General features: G+C 34.2%; 2 protein-coding genes across 2 annotated transcripts in view; one reads left to right on the forward strand and one right to left on the reverse strand.

Moving 5' to 3' along the window:
- cgref1 (cell growth regulator with EF-hand domain 1) overlaps positions 1 to 23301 on the forward strand; it is a 314634-nt gene that overhangs the window by 83695 nt on the left and 207638 nt on the right. The gene's annotated exons all lie outside the window — the stretch shown is intronic.
- LOC141295431 (14-3-3 protein zeta/delta-like) lies at positions 2825 to 20251 on the reverse strand. Its single transcript, XM_073826632.1, has 6 exons — positions 20123 to 20251; positions 17697 to 18088; positions 10553 to 10676; positions 7067 to 7230; positions 6856 to 6951; positions 2825 to 4238 (listed from the first exon to the last, which is right to left on the reverse strand). The coding sequence occupies exons 2-6, from the start codon at positions 17988 to 17990 to the stop codon at positions 4179 to 4181; spliced, it is 738 nt and encodes a 245-aa protein (XP_073682733.1). The 5' UTR covers positions 17991 to 18088; positions 20123 to 20251; the 3' UTR covers positions 2825 to 4178.

Raw genomic sequence — 23301 nt, forward strand, 5'->3', positions numbered from 1 at the left:
TTTTCATTTCATGCCTGATAAAACCTCGTTAAGGGGCCGTTCACATGAAGCGTCTTTTGCGCGCGCAAGTTCGTTATTTCAAATGGAGACGCGCGGCTTGCCCGCGCATATTGGAAGCGACGCGGTGCGACGCGCTCGTTTTTTCCAGGCGCGTCCGCGCCGCATCGATTTAAAAACATCTCAACTTTTCAGAATGTCGCAAGCGCACCGCAGGTCATGTGACATGAACAAACCAATCAGCTTCCTCACGTTTTTCCGTTACATTGAAACCTCAGCAGAAACATGGAGGAGCAGCTCATCATTGTGGTCCAGGGATTTCCTGAACTTTATGATTTGTCAAGCCCCCATTATTTTGACGCTAATAGAAGAAACAATGCATGGAGACGCATAGGCTTGGAGCTAGAGCGCAGCTGATGGCTGCTTAGAAACGGCAGACGCTTCCGGAGCGCAAGCGCCGGAGCGCTTTGTTGATAAGGAAGAAAGCGGCGCGCCTAGCGTTTTCCACGCGTTTTTAGGCACGACATGTGAACGGCCCCTAATGCTGCTTTGTGTACAGCTGTTACTATGGAAACCGTAATATTTCAGCGCTCCTAAAGCGCCCCCTCGTGACAGAGAATTAATTTTCCAATACATTTTTTTCAGCTGTTTATGGTCAAATGATTGCAATTATCGACCCATGTTTTTATGAAGCAAACACAGAGTTGTAAATGTAAAAATTTAAGGTACCTTCTAAAAATCTAAACAAGTATAGTAATATTTATGTTTTAAATAAATATAATAAATTATATACTCAATTTATCTTTTAATGATATAAAGGATGAAATTCCATAGTGTAACATATTTTGTTTTTGTGTGAAACTGTATCTGAATTTTAAATCATGCCATTTTATGGCTTAATATTCTACTTTACATTGTCCAATCCCATTACTGTTTATTTTACTTTTGCAGATCTTAAAAATGGTTATGAATTGCTTTAAATTAATATTTTAAAATTCTGCAGATACACTAAATGAAATAAATATAATGAAATAAAATTACTTCCTTGATATTTGTTTATATTTGTGTATTAAAAACATTTTTGATTAGACTCCTATCTGATTTTTTGTATTTAATATAATTTATATATATATATAAAGACCTTACTTCAGCCTATGTTTTCAAGGAGAGGTGTGTGGAAGCTTTCCAAACAGTTTGAAATTCAGGGTTTTCACTTCATATCAATCATATCAGAAGTAACTAGTAACTAACTACTTGAGTACTTTTTCCATCGGATACTTTTTTACTCTTACTCAAGTAACTATTAAGATTGTTACTTTTACTCTTACTTGAGTAAATATTTCCATAAGTACTTGTACTTTTACTTGAGTACAGATTTTGGGTACTCTACCCACCTCTGGTTGTTCATGAGTCCCTTGTTTGTTAAACTGCCCGCTGCTCTTTGGAAAAGTCCTTCAGGTCCCACAGATACTTTGGTTTTTCAGCATTTTTGTGTATTTGAACCCTTTCCAACAATCACTGTATGATTTTCAGATATTTTCACAGTGAGGAAAAATGAGGGACTCATATGCAACTATTACAGAAGGTTCAAACACTCACTGATGCATCAGAAGGAAAAATTATGCATTTTAAACAGGATGAAATGTGTACATTTTTCTTATTTTGCCTAAATATCTTTTTTTCTTCATTTAGTACTGCCCTTCAGAAGCTACAGAAGATACTTACATGTTCCCCAGAAGAAAAAATAAGTTAAATTTACCCTTGATCTTCAAATTCCAAAAGTTCCCCTTTGACTGTCTAGGATGAGTTTGAAAAAGTAGGTTTCTCTAATTATTAAAAATAGCAATTTTTTTTTTACCTTATTCATTTTAAAGGAACACTCCACTTTTTTTGGAAATAGGCTCATTCTCCAACTCCCCCCGAGTTAATAAGTTGAGTTTTACCGTTTTGAAATCCATTCAGCCGTTCTCCTGTTCTGGCGATATCACTTTTAGCATAGCTTAGCATAAATCATTGAATCCTATGAGACCAATAGCATCGTGTTCAAAAATGACCAACGAGTTTCGATATTTGTCCTCTTTAAAACTTGACTCTTCTGTAGTTATATCGTGTACTAATACCGGCGGAAAATGTAAAGCTGTGATTTTCTAGGCCGATAAGATTAGGAACTACTCTCCCGTTCTTGCGTAATAGTCAAGGAAGTTTGCTGCCGTAATATGGCCGAAGCAGGCGCAGTAGTATCACGCAGCACGTGTGCAAATCATAGGTGCAAATGCTAACCTAGCTGGGAACTAATTTCAGGCGCTGCGTGATATTACTGCGCCTGCTTCGGCCATGTTACGGCAGCAAACTTCCTTGACTATTACGCCGGAATGGAAGTGTAGTTCCTAATCTTATCGGCCAGTGGTGGCGCTACAGAGTTTGAGTTAGAGACTCCAAACTTTCTATGTTTAATGTTAAGACTGTCCTCTATCTGTGTTCCAACTTTATATGCTATATGGGCTGCCATGGACTTCTAGAGCAGAGTTAGAAGTAGAATAATAAGAACGACAATGAATGCAATTGGTGTCTAAGCACCTTCGATGCTTGGCCCCTAATGAGTAACCAATATAACACGTGCATGACAATCCTGTCCAATTTCAATTCTTGAACAATCCAAGCTGAGTGTAAATGATGTTACTTTCAAATGTTCAAGTTTGGAGGATTGAGCTTAACACAGACCAACATACAAAGACACGAGACAGTTGCGCAAACAGACTTTTAACTTGCAACCAAGTCTGGGTCTCCAAAGTTTCCACTACTAAAAAATGAGGCACAGGACAGCAAATTGGTTTATAAAATGTAATTAAGCATGTTACATAACATACATAGGGCATAAAACATTTTCACAAGGCTTTCGTGAGACTAAAATTCATGGGAAATTAAAAAAAGAGAGAAAATAAATCAGAAATCACATACACAATAGAATAAAAGACAAAACGGAGAAACAAAACATGTAATAGTGGTCCAATCTATAATGACACTCTCTGGACAACCACACACCTGTGCACAATGCATTGAAAAGTACTGAACAGAACTTTAATATTGGCAATATGGCAATTGATTTCCATTCCAGTGTTCTGGACATACACAGGCAATGCTATTTGCCAACAACACAAATTCACCACTAGCGGTCAGAATAAAGATGCTCGTTCCTGGTTTCGATCATTCATAACATGCGTTATGTGAAACACATTTCTAGAGTGGGCTGTTTCTACGTGACCACCAAAAGCAGATCGCCAAACGGTGCCACAGATTGTGTCAGAATTGGTCTGCATGCTAGTGGGGTACTGCTAACCAAACAGTTTCACTTTTAACATAGCATTATTAAACAAATCAAATCAAATATGCCCTAAGCCTTCTTACAAATGGTTTGAATTTCTATGGATGATTTGGATTTCCATAAAATCAAAGCAAAGGGAACACAAAACAGGCCAAAATCAAGTGAAAAACAGGAAATACATTATTAAACCGTTTAGAAACTGAGGAGAGTCAGATACTACATGCCACTGCAGATGCTAATATTTCCAAGTAAAATCTGAAAAGCAGTTGGAAACGTGCGCCATTGAGACGTGCGCAAGTGCCTTTTTTTTTTTCTTTTTTCCTCCATACTGAACTATCTAAAGCGTGACTGGCCACTGCTTTCAGTGGAGGTGCACAACCCGTGGTAGTGCTGAGGTGAAACAGGTAAGAGTGTTAAAGTACAAGATACAGTAGGTGTATACGGTTATCTAAATGCTTTTAATATCCCTGCAATTACGTTTTAGTCTCAGACTTACCTGTGATGAAATGCATGTCCTTATTTTTTAATTTATTCATTAATTTATTTTCCATTAACTATTACTTTAAGATTATGTTTGTATAAAATGACACTAGTCATAACTTTTCTACAGCAGAAACTGCACATTATGGAAGGCCAAGACAAACAAACTAAGGAACAGGGTTTCTCCCCAAATATCATTCTTTTCTTGTCCAAAAGCTGCACTGTGAAAAGACTAAATGGTTTTTCTTTTTCTTTTTTTTGTCATAAACAGCTCTTCATTAATCATGGGTTTGATCTTTACTGGAGGAATTCTGACATGGAGTGATAAGGAATGGAGATGTGTAAAAAGGTGGTTTTCTTTGTTGAAGGAGCGTGCAGTCTAGTTCTCTCCTCCCTCGCCTCCTTCTCCCTCATCTGGTGCGTTGTCGGATGTCCATAACTGAGGGAAGAGGAAAATATGACATGGTCAGAACACATTTAGTATTATTTTTAGTTAACCGTTATATACTTTTGTAGTTTTTATTAATATTTTCAACTAGCCTTTATTTTTCTTTTTTCAGTTTTTATTTTAAATAAATGTCAAAATGTGCATTTTCTTCTTCACCAGGGTTCGTACAGATACTGTCAAATTAAATTCCAGGACTTTTAAGGACTTTTCAAGCACTACATTTCTGATTTTTAAGGACTTCAATCAGAGTTCTCACTTATCTTTCAAATTCTAAAAAAGATAAACAGATAAATAAAAATATAGTACTAAAATATTATGCAAAGTTTTGACCTAAATCAAATGACTCTCGAACCCACTCCAAATTCCAGATCTAAAAAGTTCCGATCTGAAGCAAAAGATTCACGGACCCGCTCTGAAATCCTGATCGAAATCAAATGATTAGTGATCCTCGCTATGAAGTTACGATCTGAAGCAAAAGATTCACAAATCTGCTCCGAAGTTCTGATCTAAATCAAACGACTCATGAAAGCGCTCCGAACTCACAATCTAATTTAAATGATTAGCGATCCACATCCCAATATTCCGATCTGAGGTAAGAGATTTACGAACCCGCTAAATCAAATGATTTGCGATGCGCTCCAAAGACCCGATCTGAAGCGAACAATTCACAAACCCACTCTGAAGTTCCAAACTGAAGCAAAAGATTCACAAACCTGCACCAAAATCCTGATCTAAATCAAATGGTTTGCGCTCTATGTTGCAAAGTTCTGATCTAATGCAAAAGATTCACGAACCCACTCCGAAGTTCTGATTTAAATCAAATGAGCTGCGAAAGCTCTCCGAAGTCCTGATCTAAACCAAACAATTTGTGCTCCGAGGTTCCAGTCTGAAGCAAAATATATCCTATGAAGTTCCGATCTAAATCAAATGACTTAAGAAACCCACTCCGAAATCCAGTTCTAAATCAACTAATTTACAAACTGCACTCCCAAGTTCTCATCTAAAGCAAAAGATTCATGAACCTGCTCCGAAGTTCCGATTTAAATTAAATGATTTGCACTCCAAAGTTCTGATCTGAAGCAAAAGATTCACAAACATGCACCAAAGTTCCAATCTAAATCAAATGATTTGTAATCCACACAAAAAAGCAAGATTCCTGAATCTGCTTAAAAGTTCCGATCTAAATCAAATGATTTGCAATCTGCATTCCAAGCAAAAGATTCACAAACCGCCACTGAAGTTCCGATCTAAATCAAATGATTCGTGCTCCGAAGTTCCAATCAGATGCAAAAGATTCACAAACCTGCTCTGACGTTCCGATATAAATTAAATGATTGCGACCCGCAGAACGCTAATCATTTATTCACTGAATGTCTTATGCACCCACTTCAAAGTCCTGATGTGAATCAAATGAATCGCAATCTGACCGGAGCACTTCGAAAACAGTGAATCGTTTTGCGACGTAATGGTTAAAACTGATTCTGACTTTCGAAAAATTATTAAAAGCAATGTCAAAATTCAAAAATGAATGGCTCTTAATTTGATCTGGTTTTTGCTAGTTAATCGCTTAAAATGAATAATCTAAATCATGAGTTTGAATCAATCAGAGCGGTTCCAGTGTAAATGACTCACTTATTTGATTCAGTTCATCTCTTTTTAATGGAGTAGTTCACTTTTAGAACAAAAATTTACAGATAATGTACTCACCCTCTTGTCATCCAAGATGTTCATGTCTTTCTTTCTTCAGTTGTTAGGAAATAAGTTTTTTGAGTAAATCATTTCAGGATTTCTCTCCATATAATGGACTTCTATGGTGCCCCCGAGTTTGAACTGACAAAATGCAGCTTCAAAGGGCTCTAAACGATCACAGCCGAGGAAAGAAAAGTCTTATCTAGCAAAATAATGGGTTATTTTCTTTAAAAAAAAAAAAAAAAAACAATTTACAATTACAATTTATATGCTTTTTAACCTCAAATGCTCGTCATGTCTAGCTCGGCAAGACGAGCGTTTGAGATTAAAAAGTATATGTTATAAATGTTTTTAGAAAATAACCAATCGTTTTGATAGATAAGACCCTTCCTCCTCAGCTGTGATCGTTTAGAGCCCTTTGAAGGTGTATTTTGGAAGTTCAAACTCAGGGGCACCATAGAAGTCCATTATATGGAGAGAAATCCTGAAATGTTTTTCTCAAAAAACACCATTTCTTTACGACTGAAGAAAGAAAGACATGAACATCTTTGATGTCAAGGGGGTGAGTACATTATCTGTACATTTTTGTTCTGAAAGTGAACTACTCCTTTAAGTCTTCAGCCATGTTTACACGACACTGTCAGCACTACTACTTGCTTAGCTTGCTAGTTTGATGTCATTAACTAAAATAAGAAGAAAAAAGTATGATGTTTGTTGAAATTGTGTGAAAAGATATGTGCTTGAAATCAAATTCAAGCACATTAGCACCTTGTACGAACCCTGTCTTTACCGATCTCTTAAATTGCATCTCTGTTTTCTTACGGTACATCACACCACTATATCAAACCATAACTTGCCATGTTTGTCCTCAAAAATCGAATCACTTGTGAGAAAATGTAATTTCTCTGTCGTTACTTACTGTGAGGTTGTCTCTCAGTAGCTGCATGATAAGAGTGCTGTCTTTGTAAGACTCTTCATTCAGCGTATCAAGCTCTGCTATGGCCTCATCAAATGCCTAGATTTGTACAAAGACACATTCTTAAAAACATGAAAGCTTATATATATATATATATATATATATATATATCGTAAAATGAAAGATACAGCAGGCATGGTCATTTAAAGAGTACCTGTTTAGCAAGGGCGCAGGCCTTTTCTGGAGAGTTAAGGATCTCATAGAAAAAGACAGAAAAGTTTAGGGCCAGACCCAGACGTATGGGGTGTGTGGGCTGCATCTCTGTCTTGCTTATATCGAATGCTTTCTGATAAGCATCCTGAGAGTTGTCTATGGTTGCTGTAAAAAACACACGCACAAAAATACTTGGTTAGGCTTACAATTCATATCAGGTACAATAATGTCAAAGAAGCGCTCAATAATATGGGGACGTTTCAGGCCAGTGCTGATTTTACGAAATCTTACATTCACTGATGTTGTACATGCATTGGTTTTGCATTTTTGTTTTAATTGTTACATTATCTAGCTTAACAGCTAGATAAATGAGAATGTGAAAATTCTCAAGTTTTTCTTGAATTTATCATTTTGAATGGGTTCATAGTCATTAATCAATCATATATTGCATCTTCATGAGCAAAATTGCGATTATGGTGAATTTGGCTTTATAACTGTTTAAACAAAAACAAAGTATTTTTAGTAAAAATCTAAAATATAATTAGAATAAATACTACTATAAATATTTTACTTGCATGAAATATTCTAAATATTTGTATGCAATTATTATATATTTTTCTAATTTAACCTACACAAATGAATTGCTACTAATAATAAGTTATGAAAAACTCAAATAAACATTAAATAAAAATAAACAAATACTACTATTACACAAAATTGCGACTGATTAATTTTGCACTATAACTGCTACCTTTTATAACAAATATTAATATTTTACTTGCATTAAATATTCTAAATATTTTAATGCAATTATTATACATTTTTACAATTTAATTTACACAGATTGCTAATAAGATGAAATAAAAAAAACTAAAATAAATATTAAATAAAAAATATATACATAATAAATACTACTATTGCGATTATGGTGATTTTGCTTTATAACTGCTACCTTTCGAAATAAATTGAAACAATGTATTTTAGTAAAAATCTAAAATCTAAATATAATAAATACTACTATAAATATAAATACTTTACTTGCATGAAATATTATACATATTTTAATGCAATTATTATTAGGGGTGTGACGAGATCTCGTGGCACGAGATCTCGCGAGACTCCGATGTGTCCCGCGAGATCTGACTGGTCTCGCGAGAACGTGGCGATATCATGGCAAAACATTTTGCAGTGTTTACATTAGGGCTGCATGACTAATAGTTATATAAATATCACGATCTCTATTCAAACACCCATGCGATCTTTTTCATGAATGACAACGATTCAGCATTGTCTATTACAACTGTTTCACGCTCCACTGACGCCGATGTGAAAGTTATTGAAGACATTCAAATCTGCATTCTTACTGCTATGGTTTCAGAAAGCAACACAAACAGTCTTTTTAACCACATAATCATCATCATGTCTTTGTTACAGACATTTAAATGACATAAGTACTGGGATAAAAGCTTATAGTTTGGATATAAACACTTATTGTCAACAGTAGCGATCAAAAACTAAAGTATAACACGTATGTGGAGAAACGTTTATTCTCTTCACCAGGAGAGGGCGACAACTGCACGTTTAAAAAAAGTATTTTTCATTGAATTAAACATTCAAGAGATTCCAATAGTGAAAGTCTTTATTAATTGAGACACGGACTCCTTCATTTTTTTTTTTTTTTTCCCAGACTTAAGCAATGAACATTACTTCAGAACCACTAGTAAATTATGTAATTTTGTTTAATTTTCTAATCCTTTTTTTCTTCAGAATCGTGATCTCCAGTTTATAAAAGACAATTGTTTTTCAGTTTACCCAGAATCATGCAGCATTTTTATTACTGCATATAATTCATTAAAATATAAGTTTAATTTCATAAAGTACAAGTTCATATCAAAATGCACCTACATTTATTTTTATTTTTTTTTTGCATTTTGTGTTTTTTGTTGAATAAAATACTATTGTCCCCTATATATTTCATCATTGAGGTTTTATGTAAAAAAGTAAAAAAATCTCGTCTCGTCTCGTTCTCGTGAGCCCAAAATCTCGTCTCGTCTCGTGAGATAAGTGTCTCGTCACACCCCTAATTATTATACATTGTTACAATTTAACTTACACTAATATATTGCTAATAATAAGATATGACAAAAACTAAAATAAATATTAAATTAAAAAAAACAAATAAGAAATACAACTATTGCGATTATGGTGAATTTTGCTTTAGAATTGCTACCTTTTAAAACAAGTAAAAACAACATATTTTTTAGTAAAAATATAAATATAATAAATACTACTATAAATATAAATATTTTACTTGCATGAATATTATAAATATTTGAATGCAACTATTATACATTTTTGCAATTTAACTTGCACAAATTGCTAATAAGAAGAAATGACAAACTAAAATAAATATTAAAATAAAAAATACATATGTGACCCTGGAGCACAAAACCAGTCTTAAGTCGCTGGGGTATATTTGTAGCAATAGCCAAAAATACATTGTATGGGTCAAAATTATAGATTTTTCTTTTATGTCAAAAATCATTAGGAAATTAAGTAAAGATCATGTTACATTAAGATTTTTTGTCAAATTCCTACTGTAAACCTATCAAAATGTAATTTTTGATTAGTAATATGCATTGTTAAGAACTTAATTTGGACAACTTTAAAGGTGATTTTCTCAGTATTTTGATTTTTTTGCACCCTCAGATTCCAGATTTTCAAATAGATGTATCTCGGACAAATATTGTCCTATTCTAACAAACCATACATCAATATAAAGCTTATTTATTGAGCTTTCATAAGATGTATATATTTCAGTTTTGTAAAATTTAACCTTATGACTGGTTTTGTGGTCCAGGGTCACATATAAGAAATACTACTATTGCGATTGTGATGAATTGTACTTTATAATTACTACCTTTTAAAACTAATTTAAAACACTGTATTTTTAGTAAAAATACAAATCTAAAATATAAATATAATAAATACTAGTATAAATATATTTTCTTGCATAAATATTATAAATATTTGTAAGCAATTATTATACTTTTTTACAATTTAACATATTTTAACTAGCTAATACGATGAAATAAAAAACTTAAATATAAGAAATACTACTATTGCGATTATGCTGATTTTGCTTAATAATTGCTACCTTTTAAAACTAATTAAAACAATGTATTTTAGTAAAAAGCCAGCAGAAAGAAAAATCCTTACTGTTGAGGCCCTAAAAAGCTAGAAACACCACTAAAACTAGGTCATCCTAAAAATATACATATGAAATAGCTAATATGAGCCAAAAAGAAAGTTTGTTGCTGAGAATGAGTATCTGTACTGAGCAGATAATGATCAGCCCATACTCAGACACAAGACAAACTTCCCCTTGTTTAGATGTTTCCAATTACATCATACCCAGGAAAGTCCAGCCCTACATTTTACGGAAATGATTGTAAAACCCACAAAACCAGCAGCCAGGCTTTTTTACCTTTCTTGTCGTCTCCTGCGGCGACTTCAGCAAGGTATCTGTAGTAGTCGCCCTTCATCTTCAGGTAGAAGACTTTGCTCTCAGGATTTGAGGAATTCTGAATTAAATATTTGTTCAGCAGCTCCTGTAGAAGAAGAGAAGAAAGCTTGAAATCCACATTCAGACACTTTCTGCTTTCTTAGACCCACCAGGTGTATCTTAAATACAGACTAAATATCAGCTCATCCTCTTGTTAGTGCTGTTCCCATTCTGACTTGAAGGAGTTTTAAAGGACTTCCCTCCTTCATTTTAGTCCTGGATTAAGCTTAATCTCTGTCTATCTCTGCACCCGTCTAAGACTGCTTGAGCGGTAATCTGTGTCAGTGCATGAGCAAATACCAGATTAACCACCACACCAAGGATGAGAAAGATTACCACAGAAAAGCCAAAAAACATCATGAGGTAAAACCCACTTCTTGCCACACTATGGTAAGATCAAGTCAGAAAATGCACCATCTAGAGCTCATTATTTCTCTCCATTCTCCTACACTTCACAGCGTTTGGCGTCTGTGCCTCGCAAACACCGTTACAACAGAAATCATTAGGAAATATCATTGCTCAAATCTAGAATAGTCCAACATTTTATTGCGTTTACCCAAAAATCACTCTGAATGACTAACTTTATTCTGTGGAGCGTGATATGTATTTCAAAACAACTCCTTTTGTGGTCCTCGGAAGAAAAAGTCATAAAGGTGTGGAGTGACATGAGTAAACAAGCAACTGACAGAATTTCTGTTTAAGGGGAGACACTGCAGGCAAAAACACTGTTTTTTCATGCACCTGTCAAGTTTGAGATTTTGTGCTTTTTGGTGTTTCATAACATGTTTTTTCAGACTAGTGGAAAGAAAACAGCCAAAAGACACTGTTAGGTCTTTGCTTCATAGCAATTTATCTATTTGTGTCAATACATTTCAATTACAATATATATTTTTAAAGTCAGTTTTCTCAAAATGAGCCATAAATCTCCACTTCAGTAGCATTTACACACATCAAACTTCTTTATTCATGTCTATATTCTGAAGGTTTTTACTAAAGGATTTGTTCATATATAATTTGCTTGATTTTATACATTTTGTTCCCCCCAGAAATGACTGTCTGTTCTAAGTTTTTTCTGAATCATGGAGTGACAAAATGAGACAGTCCCCTCTGTAAAAACATTTGACTCTAATATGTCAAAAAAATAAACAAGAATTTTGAAACTGATTTTTAAAGTAGAAATGTATGCAAATCAACACATTTCATTAAATAATGCATCATTTGCATATTTAAAGCTAATTTTAGAATACATTAATAATTGTATTACAAGTTATCAAGTAACTGATTATCATTAGTTATTTTATTTTACCCCATTTACCTGCAGTGTCCCGCCATAAGAAAGGCCTGTAAATAATGTTTTGGACTGCACTGAAAAGCCTCAAAACAGACAAAACCAAAAGTGTTAGAAACGTTCTCCGGCATGAGGGCCTGTTTCTTCTTGCTCGCCTGAGTAGAAAGGCCTGCCAGAGCATTTTTTTCATTCTTCACACTTGTCAAGGATTCTCAGCACAGAGATGCTAGTCATTGATGGCCAATTCGGAGAAACAAGGTCAGTGCAATTCCAGCATCCCATTTCTGACCTAAAAATGTTGAAGACTGAAAGCAGATGTCTGGAAAACAGCATTCTGAAACTGAGCATCAACAATCTTTGTGTTGACCTTTTTAATATAAAGGGTCAGCTGGGGGAAAAAAAAAAAAACTTTAAAAACGATGTTAAATTTATCAAAGGTGGCAGTAAAGACTTTGTCATTGTCACAAAAGATTGTCAAATATTGTTCTTTTGAATTTTGTATTCATCAAAGAATCCTGAAATAAACATATAATGGTTTCCACAAAAATATTAAGCAGCACAACTGACTTTTAATAGCTATATTTAATCAAATCAGAACATTTCAATGATTTCTGAAGGATCATGTGATGCTTTTAAATTATTATTAAATAAAAAAAGAAATACTATAAAAAATACTATTACAAATACTTTGCACATATTTGCGATTATGATGAATTTTGCTTTGTAATTGGCATCTTTGATTACTAAATTATTTTAATTGGTTAAGATAAAAATATAAAATATAAAATGTAATGAAAATTTCTATAAATATAAACATTTACTTGAAATATAAATATTTTTATGCAATATATTTTATTTAACTTACAAAAATAAATTGCTAATATTAAGATATATATTAAATAAAAAACTAAAATAAATAATAAATACTACTATTGCAATTATGATGAATTTTGCTTTATTGTGCTACCTTTTTATAGCTATAAAAAGAAATGTTTTCATTTCAGAAATCAAATTAGAATATTACAATTTCTTAAGTAAAATGTGATGCTGAAGACTGGAGTAATGACTGCTGAAAATTCGGCTTTGCCATCAAAGAAATAAATTACATTTTAAAATAGATTCAAAAAGAAAACCTATTTTATTAAAATTAATAATTTGATAATGTGCACTTATTGTGTACATGGGTCAAAGACGAAAAAGGGTTTAAGCATAAAAACAATATGTGTAATACTGCTTAAAATTGTTGTTGTTGTTTGTCCCAAAAAAATATTAAAGAGTTTTCTGTTTAATTTAATTGCATTTAATTTATTAAAAAATACTATATGGCTGGGTTAAAAATGAACCCAAAATAGGTTGAAAAAATAAAAATTACTAGAGGCATCAGCAATAATCAAAAGGTGAACATTTATTAATAAGCAACTAATAAGTATTATTTTACAAATTAAAAAAAAAAAGTAATTTATTAATAAAATGTTATGAACTTAAAAAATGGCTTATGAAATACACTAATGTTTAAGCTATAGTTGAGTAAAAAAAAAAACAGCACTGGGTTGTTTTTAACCCAGCATGTTTTTGTGTAAGGATGGCTGACTGTTGTTGGAAGACTGGGTTAAATGTGAGGTTAACTAGTCATTTTAGTGTTTAGTGGTGGTGCTATAAAGGGAAGGAAATTAAATAAATCACTTCTCAGTGAGGGTTTAGTGTGCAAACAGTAATTTTTGTACATTCTGGAAGTTAAAACAGGTTCTAAGAAGTTCTTTTTTTGAATTCACTCTACCTACAGTGAAAAAAGTGCTTCTATTTCTTTTTTTTACAAATTCAATAATTCAATAATATATCTCAAGATAATTACAGTCAGACTCCAAATATTTTTAGTTGCAGATCATGAACACACACACACACAGGCGAATGTCTTTATGCATTCCCCTGATGTTCAACAAATATAAATCACTGATAAATGCGGGAAAGACTTGGCGCTTATTCAGTTGAGTGTAGTCCTCCCTACTGAGACTATGAGAGCTGGCAGCATGTGGCAGGCCGTCTGGACAGGTGGGGGTGTGGAACAACCTTGATCCCAGAGCAGATTCAACAGTGAGATGAGTCACAGACACACCCTCAGCCATCACAGACGAGCTGGGAAATCAAGCTGGAGTTCTCGCTAAAGCTGTGCACAGAAACGGCCGTGACTCACTGAACAAACACAGTTCGGCTCTTACATGGGTTTACACTGGACTATAGCTACCACTGATAACACTTTCAGGAAGTCTAGGTAGAAACCAAGAAAACGGATACATATTTTCATGTTATGGCAGATAATCAATAAATGGCCAACATTGAAACAGAAACTATTGTAAATGACCGGTCCATGTATGTTCTTTTGTCTAAATGAATTAAATTTGAAACACTATAATCAACTGTTTTAAATGCTACAAGTGGATTTAGACACCACAGCATTATGTACATTAAGAAAAACAGATATTAATTGCGATATTTGCTAAAGATTAAGTTTAAATTATTAGTAGTAGTTTAGTATAGTTTAGTTTAAAGATTAAAGTATTAAAGTAGTAGTTTAAAGATTAAAAACACTAACACTGTTAGATGTGTAAAAAAAAATAGTATCCAATACTGAACAATAGTATCTGATCATTAGTATCCAATTTTAATAATAAAAAAAAAACAAATAAATATATTTACAATTATCAGCTTTGTCTGTAACTCATAAGATGTCACTTATTGTATGAAATCCGTTTTTATTTTTCCCTAAATTCAGGTTCTTTTAAATTTTTCTGGATTCTGTTATTTTCCATTTACATTTTTCTCGATTCTGCTTTAATGGTTAAATTTAAAAAAATAAATAAATAAATAAAAAAGCATGTCTTATTTATTAAAGCTTATACAAATTAACAGCAATTATTACAAAAATTTAATTAAGGCCCTGATTTTTTTTCTTCTTAAATTAAATTTTACTATTTTCTTTTTCTTTTTTTTTCTGCTAAATTCTGTTTTCCGGTAATCTTCTGGATTCCATTTATTGGTTTCATTACATTGTAATAATCAATTTAAATTTAAATTTAATTAAAAGAATTCAGAAATACTGTTTTTACAAAATTACACACTGGGCTGAACACAGTTTTTCCCCATGTATTTTGCCATTTTTTTTCACCATTGCATAAATAAAATAGCCAATATTTGCTTTTTTGTCTTGCTTTTCAAAGAAAAAAAATCAATTACAAAACAACAATTTAAAAATATTTATGTTACACTGAATATTTGTAACATTCTAGTAGAAAGCACAATTTAACTTGAAATTTATAAGTAAGTAAAATAATATTCTTCGGCCATTTTTAAGACCCTCTTCTTTAATCAGGCATGTTTTTAATGTACAAATAAATGCAGCCTTGCTGAGCAAAGGAGAATGTTACAATAAATGTATTAATAGAGCTGTTGTAATGATTGTTATCATTTTTTTTTTACAGAACAACAGTAAAATTACAATACTAACATTCATGAATGTTGACTTTTATATATTTTTATTTATTGACAAATTCCATGACATTCTGCATTTTTATGACTGGATTCTGTGATTCCATCTGCGTTTTCCACATTGTGTGTGTGTGTGTGTGTGTGTGTGTGTGTGTGTGTGTGTGTGTGTGTGTGTGTGTGTAGCAACTGTCTATACCAGTGTTTCTCAACTCCAGTCCTCGGGACCCACTGCTCTGCACATTTTGTATGTCTTCCTCATTTAAGGCACCTGATTTTGATCATCAGCTCATTAGTAGAAAGATTCATGAACTGAACTGAGTGTGTCAGACTCAGAAACATACAAAATGTGCAGAGCAGTGGGTCCCGAGGACTGGAGTTGAGAAACACTGGTCTATACAACACCCATAAAACTTGGTCTAATGGTAATGAATTATGGTCTTCTCTATGAATAGATCACAATAAGAGCCTCATTTTACCATTTCAGCTCTTTCTGTGAGAGAATAAACCACAGCTACCATTTTTAGAACAAACCTCCTTCAGGCAACATTGAACATTATTGCATTTATTTAAAGAAACAAAGTGTCTGAGTGGATAAGGCTAAATTATTCCAGCAGTACCACAAGCTTTGAGAATGAGGAACTGCATGGCTCACGATTTCCCAGCAGGCATTCAGAAAGCATTACTAAACCGCACCTGAATGCACCTTCACACCCACCCACTGCTGAACTTTGATCATCTCGTCACAGTCAGGGCCATGATTTGATTATATAAACAAACACTTGCTTCTGTGGGAAGTGTCTAAAAGGAAACACTTCCCTTTTTACATTGCACCAATTAGATCAAGGTAGGGTTGCTTTACAAAAAGGCATTAAATACAAACTGCACAGCATCTAATATTCACTACATATTCAGGATATAAAAATAATGAGCCGGTGACTGTCCTTGTGCAAGACTGTGCATGCTCCCCTTAATATAGACACCCTCGTCTCCAGCGAGAGCCAAAACTGGGCTGCTGTTCCATCAGAAAAGAGGACATATTCTCTACCATGTTATGTGTAATGCACACATGTGGTGAACACATACTCATATGATACAATATGGTCCAATCATAGCTGGGCTTAAATTTAAGACAACACTCTTGCTTGTGATAAATTCAGTAAGACCACTTAAATGTACACATTGTAATTGTGCATATTTAAAAAAAAAATTCATCCAACAGCAATGACATCCTTGTAGTATTTGCATGCTCATTTGGATTTGTCTTTAGTACAAACTAGGGATGCACTATTTGGGAGAAAATATTCAATTGTGATTTTTCTTTTGCAATTTTTTTTTTTTTTTTTTTTTGAAGGTTTATGGTGTAGGGCTGCATAATTTGGCCAAAAAAAAAAAAGTGGTTTCATAATTATATCAAATAATAAAAATGATTACAAAATAGAAATGATGAAAAAATATATAATTGTATTTTTTAATATTAAAGCACCAAGCTGTTATTTTGCCAAAACACTACCAGAAGCCCTTGAAGCCTCTCTTTTGTTGACAACAGCCGTTTTGTAAGTCCTTGCCAAACATTATTTGAGAAGAAGGCACACTGCGTTCCCAAATGTTCAATATAAGTGACACAGACACAGTACACATTTGCGTTCCTGGTGAAAAAGCCAGCGCATGAGCTGCTTGTGTGTAAATGAACACAGTGCCACGCTTCAATCTAAACTGAATTGATAAATTGCACTAAGCCACATAACAGTTTTGGTTTTATTTAGATTACCCGTGTAGCTCTGTTAAAAACATTTGTGACCCTGGACTACAAAATCAGTCTTAAGTAGCACAGGAATATTTGTAGCAATAGTCAAAAACACATTGTACAGGTCCTTTTTTATGCCACAAATCATTAGGATATTAAGTAAAGATCATGTTCCATGAAGATATTTAGTCAATTTTCTACCATAAATATATGCATTGCTAAGAACTTCATTTGGACAAATTTAAAGGCAATTTTCTCAATATTTCAATTTTTTTGCACCCTTTCCAGATTTTCAAATAGTTTTATCTCAGCCAAATACTGTCTTAACAAATCATACATCAATAGAAAGCTTATTTATTCTGCTTTTAGATGATGTATAAATCTCAATTTCAAAATTAACCCATATGACTGTTTTTTTGGTCCAGGGTCACATTTGTGTTCTTAATTGTGATTGGTGTTTTCTTTCGTCCTGTTCATCCATTGCTATTACAAATTATTTTACCTCTAAACCGATCTCTATTCTTTTACATTGTATGAACGTGTATACTCACCAACACATCGTTGCAGATATCCCGCAGTTCACACTCCACTTTCTCCCGGTATTCCTTCACCATCTGCAGTTTCTTGTCGTTTCCTTCAGTCTTCTGCTCGATGCTGGAGATGACCCTCCAGGCAGACCTCCGGGCGCCCACCACATTCTTATAGGCGACAGATAGCAGGTTTCTCTCCTCGTTAGAAAGCTCGGACCCAGCTTCGGTCACCGACTTCATACAGGTCGCCATATCATCGTAGCGCTCGGCCTGCTCGGCCAGCTTCGCCTTCTGGATGAGCTCTGTTCTGTCCATCCTGCTGCTTTTCTTTAAGTCTGTGAGTGTTTCTAGGTCTGTGGGACACTCGACCGATCAATGGAGGGGAATGAACCGCTGCTTAATCCCTGGAGAGGCTGAGGTGGAAAGATAATGACAGTCACACTCCATATATTGATTAGAGAAAAAAATCATTTATGCGAGCTAATCATTCTGCTCACTACCATACTCTGACTACGCTCACCTTTGAAGTTCACCCAAAAATGAAAATTAACCCAATATTTACTCACCCTCCAGGCATCCTAGGTGTATATGACTTCCTTCTTTCAGATAAATGCAATCAGTTACACTAAAAATGATCCTGGCACTTCCAAGCGTTAGAATGGAATAGGTGGGTGTTTATATTCATAAGTCTAAAACAAGTTCAATAAAAGTGCATCCATCCATAATAAAAAGTGCCTCACATGGCTCCGGGAAGTGAAAAAACCCTCAAGTAGTGAATCAAAGCATTTTTGTTAAAAAAATATACGTATTTAAAATGTAATAATCACTTTAATCTAGCTTGCGTCAACTGGTCGTACATGGAAGCAGCTCCAGGCAGATGCCGTCAGCATTGCGTATTCGCCGGTGAGAAGTGACAAACGCGAATGCGCCGTGGAGATACCAAAACAAAACAAGAATTTTTAAAGACAAATGTTGAAAGATTTCGGAAGATATAAACTAGGATGGGATTTTTTGCTAAAGTATGGAAACTTTGCATGCTTTGCTCCAGTAAACAAACATTGGTTTGCGTGTATGTCCGTGTATGTCCAGTTGTTGCAATCTAGATTAAAGTGATTATTATGTTTAAAATATGGATATTTTTCTTACAAAAACACAAAAGGAGGCCTTTATTCACCCCCTGGAGTCATGTGAGGCACTTTTTATTATGGATGGATGCACTTTATTGGACTTGTTTTGGACTGATAAAGAGAAAGACCCAACCACTGCAATGAGAGTGGTTGGAAATACCTGGATCATTTTTAATATAACTCTAACTGCATTCGTCTGAAAGAAGGAAGTCATATGCACCTAGGATGCCCGGAGGGTGAGTAAATAATGGGCTGATTTTCATTTTTGAGTGAACTAACCTTTTAAATCAACTGAATAATCTATAATATCTCACTTTTGAACCAACAGATCCAGTTAACAGAATGATTCAATCAATCGTTCATAACAAAAGACAGATTTGTCGCCACCTACTGGCGTGACGATTCCAAAGAGTCACTGAACGAATCTTTTCGGTGAACGATTCAAAAGATTCGACTCACTGAAATGACTCAAAATCCCTACCGCCCTTAGATAAGCCCTTCCGTGTCACTCTCACTTTCATTCTCTGCACACGGACTCGAATTCGTCGAGCAGTGTAACAAAACAGCATTTTGGGGCGGGTTCCGACAGATGTTAACTGGGTAGGTAAGTCTCTAGGTTTGAAAACACGGACAAGGGTGCGTGTGCAGCTTAACACATCTGTGTCAGTGTGATCCGTACAGCCCTGCCCTGTTCACAGAAATGTGCATATCGTCATCTTTCAAACAAAAATAGGACACTGCAGTTCAATACACCGATCACAATCACGGAGTCGATATGAATCAATAAAATCCAGCCTGTTTTCCGTAGCAACTGGCTCACTATACAGCGTTAATTTGACAATATCTCAGCAGTCAGATATGCATGTTATCATGTATTAACAAACACGTTTTTAGTTTAGATAACAGATATCTCTATCTAGATCAAATTGTAGCTAAATAAGTCTTTAAAACAAAAGCATTTAAAATTGTAGCAATCTGACGACTCGCCTTTAACGGCGATGGGTCTCGTCCTGTTCAATGTTACCTCAACGTTACATGTTATTGTTTTAGACAGAAAATATAACAAATGCGCAGTCGGAGAACACAAGTGTTCATATAAACGGTAAATAAATGCTTACTACATTGTAATAAGTAAATCAGCTCTTTTTTCCTAATCGATTTGGACGCAGTTTGGCAGCCCCTCCTGCCTCTCAACCGAGCAGCGCGGTTACACCGATTACGCCGTCCATTGAAACAATATAAACTGTATATAGCAATATACGCTTGTAAAATAAATAAAGATAGAGCTTCAAAGCTGAAATATATTAGATTGCATCTCACCTCTCGATCAATGGTTGACTCCACCGGATTGATAGCCTTTGAGCTCGGATGGTTAGAGAAAAAAACGTAGTAGAGAAAGACAATCGAAAGTGTTACTGTAGGACGTCGCTAATCCCGCCTGTCAACCAATCAGAATCCGCGCTTCCCTCCTGTCAGTCGTTTCACTTCAAAAGATCGTCCAATCGCTGATTAGCGCGGGGAACGGAGGCGGGCCGATAGGAACGCGTTCGGTTGCCCCGTAGACTCCGATTTGTAGCCACGGGGTTTCCTCCAATTAGAGCAAGGGGGATGACGTCACTATTGCTATGGTGATCCCCCCTCCTCCTACTCATGCCCAGCATCACCATCAGCATCATGATTGGGAACTGGATGCAGCAACAGCAGATCTAGCCTACCTACTGAGACCCAAATACCATCTCTCTAATTAATCAGATTTCAGAGGTTCTGTTAAAGCTAATTGAGTTTGTACCAGATGTGTTTGGGTTTACAGCTCTTAAATAAAAAGATGATGTAATCCCAGCTCAGATGTAAAGAATTATGAATATAACAATGATGCATAATGATGTAGGAGTGGCCGTTCCACATTGTGAATGTAACCATGCCCAAAGGACATCTTTATAAGGTTGTCATTGCAATCCATTTAACTGTGACTTGTTCAAAATTGGCATCAAGTGCATTTTTGCTTTTATTAAACATTCACTTCATATTAAAATAAGATTTACATACTGTACTGTAAGTTTAAGGAACTGTAAACTTTTGTTTCCTTTGCCCAATTGATCAAAAATACAGTAAAATTGTGAAATATAATTACAATTTTTAATATGTAATAATTATTTTATGCCTACTAAGTTTTGATATATTTATCAAATAGGTTTTTTTATTTATTTATTAATATTTATACATCATCTGAAAGCAGAATAAATGTAAAGTTTGTTAGAAAAGGACAATATTTGGTCGAGATATTTGAAAATCTAGAATCTGAGGCTGAAAAAAATATATATTGAGAAAACCGCCTTTAAAGTTGTCCAAATGAAGTTCTTACCAATGCATATTACTACGTTTTGATATATTTATGGTAGAAAATTTACAAAATATCTTCATGGAACATGATCTTTACTTAATACCCTAATGATTTTTGGTATAAAAGAAAAATTTATCATTTTGACCTTATTTTATTCCTGTGAAACCAGAGCTGAATGTTCAGTGCATTACCCCAAATTTTTGAGTGATGGTGTATAATACACTTAAAAAAAAGTAGAAAGAAAGAAATGTGATCCTGGACCACAAAACAGAGTCTTTTTTTATCTATTAATATTTATACATCATCTGAAAGCGGAACAAATGTATGGTTTGTTAGAAAAGGACAATATTTGGTCGAGTTAATGGAAAATCTGGAATCTGATGTTAAAAAAAAAAAACGAAATATTGAGAAAATCGCCTTTAAAGTTGTCCAAATGAAGTTCTTAGCAATGCATATTACTACGTTTTGATATATTTATGGTAGAAAATTTACAAAATATCTTCATGGAAGACGATCTTTACTTAATACCCTAATGATTTTTGCCATAAAAGAAAATTTGATAATTTTTACCCTATTTTATTCCTGTGAAACCAGAGCTGAATGTTCAGTGGTTTACCTCAAATTTTTTGAGTGATGGTGTATAATAAATAAATGTGATCCTGTACCACAAAACAGGGTCTTTTTTTATTTATTAATATTTATACATCATCTGAAAGCAGAACACATTTATGGTTTGTTAGAAAAGGACAATATTTGGCTGAGATATTTGAAAATCTGGAATCTGAGGCTGAAAAAAAAATATTGAGAAAATCGCCTTTAAAGGTGCCATAGAATGCATTTATACAATATTTTTAAATTGTTCTCTGATATCTACATAGAAGGTATATGGCATAGGAAAGGGCAAAAAACGGTTTTGCAGGTCCATTTACAACCCTAGGATTTGTCCCTAGAATGAAATGCTCGGTTTTTGCCTTATTTGGAAGCTTCATGAATATTAATGAGCTCTGCTCTGATTGGCTGTTTCAGAGCTGCTCATCTCTATAGCTGGCACATGGATAAAAAAATATATATATTAGGGGTGGGCATAGATTAATTTTTTTAATCTAGATTAATCTAGATTAAATCTTGGAATTAATCTAGATTAATCTAGATTAAAATGGCTAATTTGAATTCTGCTGAAGGCATTCAGAATATGTGTGCTACCCAAATAATGACTAAAAGTAAGTCTTTGTGAATGGATCATAAAGCTCATAAAGCTGTTCTATGATAATTTGTTGATGAAAATAAATTATGTTCAATTAGATGTACTTGTGTTTACTAACTAACTAACAATGAAATTATTTTTTCTACCTATTAGATTGGGGGTTTTTTTAACGTCAACACCTACCCAACCCATTACATGTTACACCGTACTTTTATTTTGACAGGTTGCCGTGAAGTTTCTGTGTGTACACTAGTATGATATGATGCTAGTTTTCTCAAATGTAACGGTAAAAGTTTGCAGCAGTTTGGGAGATTGAGTTTATCTGTTCATGTGAGATTAAAAAAAGCCAAAAATTACCGGGAGCGTCACGTGTGTTTCAGTATGCGTGTAGTAAAAGCTTGTCTCCGCCATGCATATACAGCTAGGCAAACGGAACATATCGGATTCATATTAAAACGGTCTTTTTGCATTTCAGTTTTCACATACACTAGTCCATATCGCGATTTGAATTAAGTGACAGACCAACATTTGATTTATGAATCCAAAAAACGAAGAAATTACGTGGCATTTCGCTATAGTAGATTCGGTTTTAATGAATGGAGGACGACGCGACCCCGTCTGTGTTTTGGAGGAGACTTAAACGCGCGACCATGTTCTATAGTCTTCGGTATACATCCGCGTTAAACTATCAAGGTGAAAGTCATCATAGCTTGCGTAGTTTAGACCCAGCTCCCAACCCAAATTTGAGAATAGATTAACGGCGATATTTTTTTTATCGCACGATAAGAGTTTCACGTTAACGCAGCACGTTAACGCCGATAACGGCCCACCACTAATATATATTTACTTAGGAGCTCTAGCCGCTTTTAATATGTGGTTTGTTGAATGTGCCGTTTTAAATTGCCGACATTTTAATCTCATTACTGTAATCCATGTGCTCTGTGTAAAGTTACA

This window comes from Garra rufa, chromosome 21, assembly GCF_049309525.1.
Source record: "Garra rufa chromosome 21, GarRuf1.0, whole genome shotgun sequence".
Lineage (NCBI taxonomy): Eukaryota > Metazoa > Chordata > Actinopteri > Cypriniformes > Cyprinidae > Garra > Garra rufa.

Coding starts and splice junctions, on each gene's coding strand:
- LOC141295431 (XM_073826632.1), bottom strand. CDS start 17,990: ATGGACAGAACAGAGCTCATCCAGAAGGCGAAGCTGGCCGAGCAGGCC. Junction 10,677..17,696: donor ATATCTGCAACGATGTGTTG/GTGAGTATACAC, acceptor CTTCTTCTACAG/GAGCTGCTGAACAAATATTT. Junction 6,952..7,066: donor CCTGCGCCCTTGCTAAACAG/GTACTCTTTAAA, acceptor GTACAAATCTAG/GCATTTGATGAGGCCATAGC.